Source organism: Phaseolus vulgaris, chromosome 8 (assembly GCF_000499845.2).
Source record: "Phaseolus vulgaris cultivar G19833 chromosome 8, P. vulgaris v2.0, whole genome shotgun sequence".
Classification (NCBI taxonomy): Eukaryota; Viridiplantae; Streptophyta; class Magnoliopsida; order Fabales; family Fabaceae; genus Phaseolus; species Phaseolus vulgaris.
The window spans coordinates 61,966,317-61,979,336 of NC_023752.2; the positions used below are offsets into that span (position 1 = coordinate 61,966,317).

The window sequence follows — 13,020 nt, forward strand, 5'->3', positions numbered from 1 at the left end:
TCTACTTTATACTAAGTCTGTGTGACCACTCTAGACTGCACACAAGTTAGAATGAAATCATCCATGGAAATGGGGTGGTTGTTTCCTGTGTGTTGCCATTTTCTGCTCTTTTATTTTTTGTTCTTCAGGGTAGATTCAGTGCAAAAAGTACCCTTTTCAGTCTTTCTCATCAGTCAGTTTCATATTTGTTTCCTGAAATCTTGATTGCTGATCAAAGCTTCTAATGGTTGAAGTACCAGAAATTGTTTTAGAAAAGTGTTGAATGAGTGGGGCTTTGCAGACTCCAACTAAACGTGATAGTTCTTGCTGCAGTCAAATTAATAGCTGATAGCAAATGCTGACTATAATCACAGGTACAAAGACAACGAAAACCTGCCATGCAGCCTGAGACATCACTGCTATAATTCCCAAAAGTTGGATCATAATGAAGGCAAATGATGCAATTTGATGAGGACAACATCGTTGGAAAGGTGCCTGTGAGACAACATGGCAGTTAAAATGAAGTTGAAAAACAAAATTTGCTGAACTCAAAATGAGATGTGTAGTTGGAAGAATGGGACAGTAAAAGAGAGTTTGAAGATTTAGAGGTTATAAGCAGTGGAAATTGATTGCAGAAAAGTGTAGTAAAAAATGTAAGAGACAAAAGGGTAACTTGGTTAGGAAGATTGTAACTTGGTAGGCAAGACTCTGAGTTTAGTAGAAGGAACAGAATAGTAGAAAAAGTTCTTTTTTATATTTTATTGTTGTCGGTCTAGGTAGAAGGTGACGTGAAATTAAGATACACTATTACTTTATTATAAGATGGCTTGGTCTTTATTAAATAATAAATGTAATCCTATATCCACTAAATCAATCACAACCTAACAACTCTTTATTATTTTCCTAAAATTACTAATATTCAAATGAAATGTTAAAAATTTAACTATTTTATATTTAGTAGTTAAATTATGTAACACTTAAAATTATATATTTGGACAAAAATATTCATACTACAACTTAAGCTTTGATCACTCTATTGCATACTTCATCACAGTCTCAGCTACTTAAATCAGCAGCAACAAAGCATAGCCAGGTACGTTTCAAATCATGATATTTACCAATTATATATTTCTCCCACAAGATTATTATAGGAAAGATTCAGCACTTCAAGAAAGTTCATATTCACCAATTCTGTAGGAATCCCTACCAGTCAACATATTTGAAGAGAGATCCAATGACTCCAATTTTATCAAATTTCCCATGGATTGGGGAATAGGACCACTGAGTCTATTGTGGGAGAGGTTCAGTCCAATGAGTGCTTGAAGCTCTCCAATGGTAATAACTGTGGAGTCAACAAACTCTTAGGCAACATTTCACTGACTCCACAGTTATTACCATTGCACACCGAATAACTTCTGTTCTTCACAGTGATATGGTTCTGCTTCTTAGTCAGGGTTAGGAAAGCCTCTCATTCTTCGCATAGCATTGATATTCTATGCATCTTCATGTTTCACCATTTTCTGATTTGGCTAGACATTGATGCAGGACTTATTGAGGAGTATGTTGACACCCCAACAAGGTTGCTAGAGAACACGGTGATGATCACTGATTGAAACTGAAACAAAGAATTGTAATTTCTTTATGGAAAATGTACCATACAGATACTTCCACCAACAAATAGCATGATGCATATCAAGTTACAAACGGATTCTAAATGCATCATATAAATTGATATTGGTAATGATATAGTAAGCTTTCATGTTATATCATTTTGCTGAAATCAGAACTGGAATCTGTATACACCACCATAAGATGTTTTGATGATTGGATCAAGAATCATTTTAATACATAAATAGCAAAGTTTTTTAGACAAGCAGTTTCAATCCAAATGTACCGTGCAAGTTTCATTTTCTTTGGTTTTCTTGATATCTACTAAATCTACCATTAAACTTGTGTCGCACCCATTATGTTATTTTGTTCCTTATTTTTGGCATTTTGTAATAGGAAAGTGTAATAGCGCCAACATTGTAATATCGGAATAATGATGGAAAGAAACAGAGATGTGCATTTAGGAGGCCTTTTCAGAAATCATCATCATCATTTAATGGGCAAGTGCCAAAGTATTTCAGTTCTAATTGTATCTGCATGCATAGATCATTAAGAATTAAGTAAAACTAATATCAGAGTGGTATTAAAAACAACTCATCTCCTGTGGGCACTCCCCGTAGGATAAAGATACAAAACATAACTTTTAAGATGGAAAATCAAAACAAACACTCCCACTTTTTACGGTATATTGTACTTAATTGTCTATTTATCCAAAAAAAAAATTGTTGTATTTGTTAGTTTCTATATATTTAAAAAAATTAGAAAATGACAGAGGAAGTGTTTGTTTAACTTAATAATTGAAGAAATAAAAACTCTAAAATGACTACTCTGACCCGCAATGACTTCCAAGTCAATGATCCACCAACAATTTGAACAGAAGGGTTTGAAATTTCTTTCTTTGACAAACTAGGAGTCTGGGACCACAATCAAAGCTTAATTTCACCCACCAAAACCTTGTCTCAACTTTTCATTTGGCTACAAATATTCATCCAAGTATATCTCCTTTATACTAAGTCTATGTGACCACGATAGACTGCACACAAGTTAGGATGAAATCATCCATGGGAATGGGGTGGTTGTTTCCTTTGTGTTGCCATTTTCTGCTCTTTCATTTTTCATTCTCCCATTCCTTGTGTCACCCCCATGACAACCTTGCACTGCTTCACTTCAAGGCCTCCTTAACTATTACTACTACGTATTCTTCTTATTATTATGATTATGCTTATGGTTATTGCCATCAGGTTTATCCAACCATAGCAACATGGGAAAATGGAACAGATTGCTGCTCTTGGTCTGGAGTCACATGTCACCCCATTTCTGGTCATGTCACTGCCATCGACCTTGCATGTGGTGGGCTTCAGGGTAAAATCAATGCAAACAGTACCCTTTTCACTCTTTCTCATATGCAATCACTCAATCTTGCTTTCAATGACTTCTCCAACTCTCAAATTCCACCTCCAATAGGTGAGTTTGTGAACCTCATACACCTAAACTTGTCTTCTTCAAACTTTGAAGGTGAAATTCCTCCCCAAATCTCACATCTTTCCAAATTACAATCACTTGATCTCTCTCTCCCACACTATGATGAGTTTCAGTTAAAGTGGAAGGAAGGCACATGGAAGAGGATGCTCCAAAATGTAACCGAATTAAGGGTGCTAGTTTTGAATTATATAGATTTGTCATCAACTTCAATGAGTTCACTCAATTTGTCTTCCTCTCTGATCACTCTAAGTCTTGATGGAACTGGGTTGAAGGGAAAGTTGACAGATGACATTCTTTGTTTGCCAAATCTACAACACCTAGATCTATCAGGTAATTTTCTTCATGGCCAACTTCCAAGCCTGAGTTGTAGTTCAGCTTCTCTCAACGTCTTACAAATCTCATATTGTGAATTACAAGGGCCAATCCCTCCTTCTTTCTCTAACCTCACAAGTCTTACTTTGTTGGATCTCTCATTCAATTACCTCAATGGTTCAATTCCATCCTCACTCTTAACCCTTCCACGTCTAAATGTTCTGATTCTTTATAAAAATCATCTCAGTGGTCAAATACCAAATGTATTTCATAAATCAAACAGATTTGAAGAATTGAATTTAAGAGAGAACAATATCCAAGGTGAGCTGCCATCAACAATTTCAAATCTTCAACACCTCATTCACTTGGATATATCACGTAACAAATTAGAGGGACCTCTGCCCAACAAAATAGCAGGGTTTTCAAATCTAGCTTTTTTATTATTGAATGACAACTTGCTAAATGGTACAATTCCTTCTTGGTGTTTCTCTTTGCCATCGTTGGTGAATTTATATCTATCGAATAATAAGTTCACGGGTCATATACCTGCAATCTCATCATATTCCTTGCAGGGTCTATCTTTGGGTGGCAATAAGCTACAGGGCAATATTTCAGAATCAATTTTCAACCTTGTCAACCTTACTTATTTATCTCTGTCATCGAACAACTTCAGTGGTTCTGTCAATTTTTCACTTTTCTCCAAGTTCCAAAATCTTGAAAGACTTTACCTTTCAAATTTAGGTCAATTATCACTAAACTTTGAATCAAGTGTCAATTATAGTTTCAACCGCTTAGAGTACTTGGACTTGTCTTCTTTGGGTTTAACCGAATTTCCAAAATTATCAAGAAAAGTCCCAGTTTTGAACTTTCTCATTTTGTCCAACAACAAATTGAATGGAAAAGTGCCCAATTGGTTGCATGAAATAGATTCTTTACTTGCTGTAAACCTAGCCCAAAACTTTTTGACAACACCAGTGGACCAATTCTCTAGGAACTACCAACTCAGAGATCTTGATCTAAGTTACAACTTACTCACTGGTGGTATCTCTTCAGCAATTTGCAATGCAAGTTCACTTCAGAATCTCGAATTGTCCAACAACAAGTTGACAGGCACCATTCCACAATGCCTTGTGAATTCATCGTTCCTTTGCTTTTTGAATCTAGGAATGAACAGATTTGATGGAACTTTGCCAAATACCTTTTCAATGAACAGTCTCGTGAGTCTGAATCTCAATGACAACAGATTAGAAGGTCCTTTGCCAGAATCTTTGTCCAACTGCATGCAACTGGAGGTTTTAAATCTTGGCAACAATCAAATAGAAGATACATTTCCCCACTGGCTTCCAACTCTACCATATTTGAAAGTGTTGGTTTTGCGGGCTAATAAGTTGCATGGTCCCATTTCCATATTCAAGACCAAGCATGGATTTCCCAGTTTGAATATTTTTGATATCTCATCCAATAACTTCAGCGGCCCAATTCCAGAAGACTACATTCAAAGGTTTGAATCCATGCTTGGTCAAGATGAGGTGGTTGGCAATTCACAGCAATACATGCAATGGGAATTTACTATTACAATATATTATTATTCACCTACGACTTTAACAACAAAAGGTACGAGTGTGCTATTCAAAAGAATTCCAACAAATTTTGTGAGCATTGATTTATCAGGAAACAATTTTGAAGGAAAGATTCCAAATGCAATTGGAGAGCTTCAAGCACTCATTGGACTGAACCTCTCCCACAATAGACTCAGTGGTCCTATTCCCCAATCCATGGGAAATTTGATAAACTTGGAGTCATTGGATCTCTCTTCAAATATGCTGACTGGTAGGATTCCTACAGAATTGGTGAATATGAAGTTTCTTGAAGTGCTGAATCTTTCCTATAATAACCTTGTGGGAGAAATACCTCAAGGAATGCAGTTTGGTTCTTTTTTGAATGATTCCTATGAGGGAAACTTGGGCTTATGTGGAGTTCCATTGTCAGTGAAATGTGGGGAGGAGCATGATCAACATTCTTCAGAAACATTGTGGAGAGAAGAGAAATTTGGATTTGGTTGGGAAGCAGTGGCTATAGGATATGGGTGTGGAATGGTATTTGGAGTGGTGATGGGAAGCTTTGTATTTCTCATGCGAAAGCCTGAATTTCTTGTGAGAATGTTTGGTGGTTAAGTTAGTTATATGCTGAAAAGGAACACTGTTGAGTATGATACTTTATATGTTGTTTTCTTTTGTTTAATTGTGGTGAATTTGTAAGAGTGTTTCAAGGTTTATAAATCTAGCAAGTTTGTGTTCTCTTTAAAATTTAAAACTAAATTATCCTTTATAATAATATTTCATTTATAATAATCTACAATTAAATTGATTATTTTTGTTTATATGCAATATTTGTGTTTTGTTTGAAGGATTGTCATTTTTATTATAAATTTGAATAATTTTCTATAAAACTTGTTGTATTTGTCAGTTTCTATATATTTTAAAAAAATAGAAAATAACAGAGGAAACAAGGTTTTAGATGAGTAGAAAGAAAGAAGTGTTTGTTTAACTTAATAATTGAAGAAATAAAAACTCTAAATTTCATTGAAGGATAAAATTAGAGCAGTCTCTGACCCGCAATGACTTCCAAGTCAATGTAAGTGGCAAATAATACTTAAAGATATCTAAATTTGTCAAACCATAGATATGCCTGTAAGCAAACTTAGTCAAAGAAAAAGTAAACTTTTTTTATATTAAGAAAATGTATATAACTTTAATACAACAAATAAGAAGAGGTTATATTTATATAGAGTGTTTATGATATATTGTGAACATAGTTATTTTTTATGGAGAGAATATTAAGTTGAGAGTTTTAAGTTGTGTATTGATTTTGATATTCTACATGAGATATCCTCATTCCATTGATATTTGACTCATATAGAACAATTTTTGTATCTGGTGTGAGTTGAAAGAGATTTTTATAACCTAGTATGTGGTATGAAAACAAAATTCATATCTAGTACACATAGAAATTTACCCTATGACATGAGTAAATGTGTTTCTACTATATAGGTTTGTTGTGTAGGTTTGTTGTGTAGGTTTGTTGTGTGAGACAATTTAGTAAAAATAATGTGACAAATATAAATATATGAGTTTAATTCTATACATGCATCTTACAGAAGTAAAATCAAGAATGAGATTTGAAATGAGTTTTATAAATTATAAATATGTACATATATATGATTTATTTTAATATATCTATACGTGAGATTTGAAAACATTTTTACACACTAAATACTACTAATAAAATATATAAATATGATTCATGAGATTTATTAAAAGAAAATTCGGCTGTTTTCTCTTACTCGGACTGGTGTCTGGAACCTCTTTGTTGTATGAGGTATTTGAAAGTCTGATTTTTTGCGTGTTTATCTAACGTTTTTCCCCAGTCTTGGTAGTTGTTGTGAGGTTTGTGCAGGTTTCATCGGTAACTCCTATCTGGCAAGGTTGGACTGAGGCTTGGAAGGTATTGCGTGGATGTGCAGGTGCCTTGGTCATTCCTTTTTGGCAGGGTCGGATTGATGACTTTGTTTTGTGCTGCAGTAAAAGTGTTTTTGTTGTATGCTTATTGGTTTGGTGCTGGATATTTTACGGTGTTTGAAATGTGGCAAAGGTTATGTGGCGTGTTTTGGTTACTATTGTGGCCAAGTCGGGAGGATGCTATGTGTATTTTGTAAGGTATTTTTGGCTTACGTATCCTTCGTATAAGGATTGGTCTGACATTTTTAGCATTTGGGTTCTTGGTACATCTTAGTCGGTTCAAAGTTATGACTTAGTTGTTGGATGGTGTGCCTTGTATTGGTTTGTTGAGCTTGACTCTTGGGTAAGGTCCTCCAGCTTGATGGCAAAGATCTTGTTTAGTTGTTGGATGTATGTCCTTGTTTGAGGGTGTGACCTCTCTGGTGGGATGATATAACTGTATTTGTTGGGTTTCTTTACCTTGTCTGGGATTTTAGCTTGATCTGCAGTACAATGTTTGTTGGGTCCTTAGTTGGTAGGGTTCTAGAAAACCTGTTTTTTGAGTTTTGTATAAGAGTTGAGACACCCCTAAAGTGGCTCATTTTATTTTATTTATTCTTTGCTGATTGAAACTTTCATATGAAAAATATGTTTAAAACTAACTTGTTAATATTTTCACAACAAAAGTATACTTTCTATAGCGGGGTTAAAAAATATAAATAATCACATAATACATATATTCAGATTTACCTGTTAAACATATTAAGACTGAAAATCCTATATTCCATCACTGAAAACATAAATAAAATGTTTTCCAAATTTCTATTCATTGTTTGAGGTTTTACGTTTTTCATGAAAATGTAATATTTGTATAGATTGAAGATTTTTTTTTCTTCAAACTCTATGTTCTCTATATTTGATACATATCATAATAGCTATATTTTTTTTCTTGTTAAATATTTAATTAATATAAATTTAGTAAAAAACATGTTCAACTTTCCAAGTCTATTTTGCATGAAATAATTTTAATAATATGTTTTAATGTTGTATTAAAAAATGATAATGTGAATAATTTTTTTAAATTATAATTGTTGTAGGATAGAAGAAGCATGTAACATAATAGGAAATATTTAATTAATATTTAATTTTGTAAGTATATTTCAACTAGTTCAAAATTTTGTTTTGGTACTTGTTCTTTTCTTCAATACGTCGTTCCCGCTTCCACTGTTTTTCACTTCATCTTCTTACTTACCCTTTGCTCTGCAACGCGGATTTTCTGCTTCTAATCAAAATCAGCAGCAACAAAGCATAGCCAGGTACGTTTCAAATCACAGTTCTTTTCTTCCTTCATTCTCTCATACTCAAAACAAACTCTCATTCTGCACCTCAAATGGCTTTACTTGCACCAGAGGTAACCCAGTAGCCGCTTCTTCCTTTCCTCGTTTCCCCTAAGATAAAGTCTGCGTCTTTTGGACTTCTCATGGCATTTCAACTCGAAACCGAACCTGGGTCATCGCCTAGGTCCATTTCTACCACTAATAAAAAAAGCTACGATGAAATGAGCATTTCTGAGCTTGTTTCAGTTCTGCGTGTTGCGTTTCAAATGAAGGATTTTGATGAAGTTGAAGAAGAGTTGGTGAACAGGGAAGCCAAACTTAGGGCAGAGATTGGGCCACTCAAGGAGAAGATTGAGCTGGAGAGGCTCAATAGTATTGAAGCCGAAGAAAGACTGAAAATAAGAGAGGAGCAATGTGAAAAGGGGAAGAGAGCCCAGGAGAATTATGAGCAGTTGTTGAAGGAAGTGAAGAAAAGTGTCCTGGTTGAAAACATTACTATTGAGGAGTTAAGGACAAAGAACGTTGCTTTAGAACGTGAAATCTGTGAGCTGAAGGAGTTGAAGAAAAAAATGATAGATGATGCCAAATCTGTGGCTGAACTGAGGGCCAAGATCCGTGTGTTGGAGGAGGAGAAGGTTGGAGACAAGAGTGCTCTTGATTCCCTTAACATGAAGAACATTGAATTGGAGGAAGCAGTTAAGAAGAACTTGACTGTCATAGAAGGGTTGAGGACTGAAAATGGTAAATTGACAGACGAGAAGCACGAACTTAAGACATTATTTGAGTCTTTGGAGAAGAGATATAGTGAACTCCGCGTCAGTGATGTGAAGTTGGAAGAGAATATTATGCCTTTGATGAGTGAAGATGACTCTGATTGTGGGAACACTGAAGTGGAGCTTAATCTTGCAGTTTCTTACGCTGTCAAAGATGAAAAGGATGTTGGTGACCACGAGCTTGAAAATGACACTGGGGAGCCTGTTTCTTTCCATAGGAATGAAGATACTCATTACTCTGTTGATGCCGGCACTGCTCAGTCTCCCAAAAAAGGGAACAAGGGTGAAGCTGTAGGTGCATTAGGTATGAAAATGAAAATTCTGTTCTCTTTGCATTTCTTACATTTATAATAGAGATTTACATTTATATAATTTCCTCTAAAAATATTGAATTGTATCAAACGGAATGGAGTAATATACTTTGGTCATATTTCTTGGTATCTTGAACCGTGAGGACTTATTGAGAGAAGGAAATGGCTATTGGCAAGAACCATGTTTAGTAAATTATTAGAAATGGTGTGGTGAGGAAGCAATTCTTTCTCAACTGGATTAATTGATGACTGAACCGGATTACATTAAAATAGTCAAAAACTCATCATAGTTTGCAACTATTAGTAGACTCAATTTAAGAACATACACTCCTCACATCATCCAATCTTCTTGTGGAGGTAACAATGTCATAATTAAGTTTACCACAAGTTTGAGGTTTGATGGCCCAAGTTTACACAATGAGTTTATTACTTTTGAAGAATAGACTAAGGTGTCTACTTGCAAATGCAAGGTATGACAGCCTACTCAAATGATCCACATGGTAGGTCAGACATTCCTTGGACCCCCACACATTAGCGCCAAATTACCCCTTTTTCCAGCCTAAGGTGTCTACAGTGCAAAGATGCCTAAGGTTGATTTTACATCACAACATTGTTTTGTCTTCCTTAGACCTTCAACTCATGGTTTGATTTGTAGACTCATGCTCATCTAAAAGATTTGAGGGTCCTAACTTTAAGCTGTAACGTAGAGGTTTTCTTCTGCTTTATGTTATCTTGTATTTTGTTCCCTTAGATAACTGCAAATCATCTCCTATATGTTTTCTTTCTTTCCTCCTGATAATGTTTTCTTTCAATAAGAACACAAGAAAGAGCAAACGGAAGCAGGCAAAGGTAACTCATTTTGTTTGTTCCATGCAATCAAGATTACATGTATCTGCTCTGAATTTGGTAAAATAATACGTTGTTAATTACTTGAAGAGCCCGAAGCTGGATTTTTCAAGAAATGCCGAGACAACAACCAAAATTTTAATTGTATTACAGAATCTACTACTCTTTATTCTCCTAGATGTTGTGTGAAGTATATCATGTTAACAAAATAATGTTAAATTTAACACATTTTTTCTGTACCTGCAGGGGTAAAATTCAAATTGGAAAAGGAGATCATAGACCTAAGTGGTGATGATGATGATGATAGGTGTACATCACAAGGATTGCATGGAGAGAAAGCTAATTCTCAAATAATTGCAGAAAATGAATATCTAAAAAGGGTTGAAATGATAAAAAGAAAACGTGCTTCTGATATTCAGACTTCTACTTCCACATCTATATCCTCTGCTGATTTATTTGAAATCGATAATCGCCCTGCAAAGAGAAGTAAGTTCTCTAACCAATGTTATATGTGAAAGCTTAGATTAGTTCTTAGTTTAAATTATCAGCGTGTTGGAATTGTATATCTAGCTATGGTAATCACACTTTGTATCTTTTTGAATAATTATGACATTCGCATGAAGTATGACTTTGCTTTATGACTGTTATTTGTTGGAAAATCTGACTAACTATATTAATTAGACTTTCCTCACCTAATCAAATTTTTATCTTTTATTGTTTGGCATGTTAGATGTTCCTGCTTATATAATTGTTGTAACTTTGGAGTGCCCGATAGATTGAATATAAATTCTCTAGTAAATTTACTAATTCACATCTATCAATTATAACGGAATTGCTAGAATAAACTCTATTTTTTACCTTTTTTCTTAACACAGATATGGTTGACGATCATATTCCGATTTCTTCTAATCACCCCTCCGGCAGATCCACTACAGGACCTACTAGACTCAGGCGTCTCTTATTAAGACGTGCTAGAGGTGTCAAAATACCAGTCATCATTGATGTCACCACTGGGGTAGCTTCTGGTCCTAATGCTGATATATTCAATAGCTATCTTGGAGTTGTGGCTCGTGAGAAGATCTCCATATTGATACCTTTGTGGGATCAGGTGCCTGAGGTTGACCGAACCATGATTTGGGAAGATATCCTGGTAATGTATACATTATTATTGTTATCATATATTGTTTTTTAATATTAATTGATCAATTTTAAGTTAATGGTACTTTTTGTAGACGTATTTTGATATCCCTGACGTGCAAAGTTTGAGATCAAAGGTTTTATCTTCGGTTGCCATTAAATTTCGTAGTTTTAAGTCACAGTTGACGACAAAATATGTTTTTGGATCTTATAAAGGCCAAAATCCTGGTTTAAAGTACCCCAATATTGATGAGAAGACGTGGCGTCTTTTCGTTGAAAGTCGTGAATCTGAACAGTGGACAGTAAGTGAAATTATTTAATTATTTTATTTATTGATCATAATACTAATTATTTAATATCACTTGATTCGTTTTGTTTATTCCATTTTTCATAGGGTATTAGGAAAAAAGCACAAAACATAGCATCCCAGAATGTGACCCCACACCTACTATCTCGTGCGAGTTATCGCAAGCTTGAACAATCTTTGGTAAATGAGAAGGAGAAATCAAGACAAACGACTACTCATGAAAATGATACAGGGGTTAATGAACCTCCATCTCCACCTACTCGCCACCAAAAATGGAAGATGGCTCGAATGAGAAAATCGAGTACATATAGTTCTGAGCAATCCCGAATAATCTTAGAAAAAATTGTAAGTTATTTTCATCTAGTTGTGCATCTATTTTTAAAATATTAATTATGTGAAAAACTTATATAATTTTGAATTCTTGTAGGATTCCTTAGTTGAGCAAAGCACCCAAGGTAATTTTGTACCTTATGGTCGTCAAGATATCTTGTGTGAAGCTATTGGACGACCTGAGCACTGTGGTCGTGTGCGTGCAGCTGGAAAAGGGGTTGGAATTTTACAATTCTTCGGTGTTGCACCACGAAATTCATCCTCCGCATAGACCAGCGAAGAAATGATTAGAAAATTACGGCAACAAATCACAAAGGATTTAAGTCAAAAGATGCAACATAATTTTAACCAGTAGAGTGAGCTGATGCGTCAAGAGTTTGAGGAGAAAAAACAGCGGTTGCGGTAGGAGTTTCTATCTCAACAGGATTCTACTCAGTTGCTTGTTGCTGATGACTTTGTTTTGTCAAATATACCGAGTTAGAAATAACAATGTTCTTAAACCCATAAGAAATAGTTTTTTTAAAATTTCAAATATATATTATTCACTAAATATCAAAAGGTGTGTAAAAGTTTGATTCAAGAGTCATTGGTATTATAAATTTATGCAAAAAATTAAATAAAAACAAAATAAACAATTAATAAAATTCAATTAAGGAAATTGGAACTAAGATTAATTCTTGTCACTCGTTTCTATTTTTAATGAATAAAAACATGTAACATTGTAACTTGATTGATATTGATAAATATATAAAATTATTTATATTGATTTCTTACGTATAGAATTATTATATTCAAGTTATAAGAATAAAATAATAATACTAATATCAATAAGAATAAAATATTATAATAAAAATTCAAAGAAATTGTTTTTATTAAAGAGTAATGACAATGTATATATATATATATAAAATTTATTTTAATCATATTCTTTTTTATATATTTTAATATAAAATTAAAAATATATATTATTAAATTGCTAGAATAGGCTGTAAAGTGGAAATATTCTTTGTTACATGGTGTCAAATTAAATTTTTTTCTTTTTAAACTATAATGATTGTAGAAGAGAAGAAGCATGTAACATAATGAGAAATATTTAATTAA

At 34.0% G+C, this 13,020-nt stretch overlaps 1 protein-coding gene across 1 annotated transcript; it reads left to right on the plus strand.

Annotated features, from left to right (window-relative positions):
- Positions 1-2,586: 2,586 nt before the first annotated feature.
- Positions 2,587-5,694, plus strand: LOC137827136 (receptor-like protein 9DC3). The gene has a single exon (XM_068633355.1). It carries the CDS (start codon positions 2,637-2,639, stop codon positions 5,553-5,555), a length of 2,919 nt encoding a protein of 972 aa, XP_068489456.1. The 5' UTR covers positions 2,587-2,636; the 3' UTR covers positions 5,556-5,694.
- Positions 5,695-13,020: the final 7,326 nt, after the last annotated feature.

Excerpts from the sequence above, each read along its gene's own strand:
- LOC137827136 (XM_068633355.1), top strand. The coding sequence starts at position 2,637 with ATGAAATCATCCATGGGAATGGGGTGGTTGTTTCCTTTGTGTTGCCAT.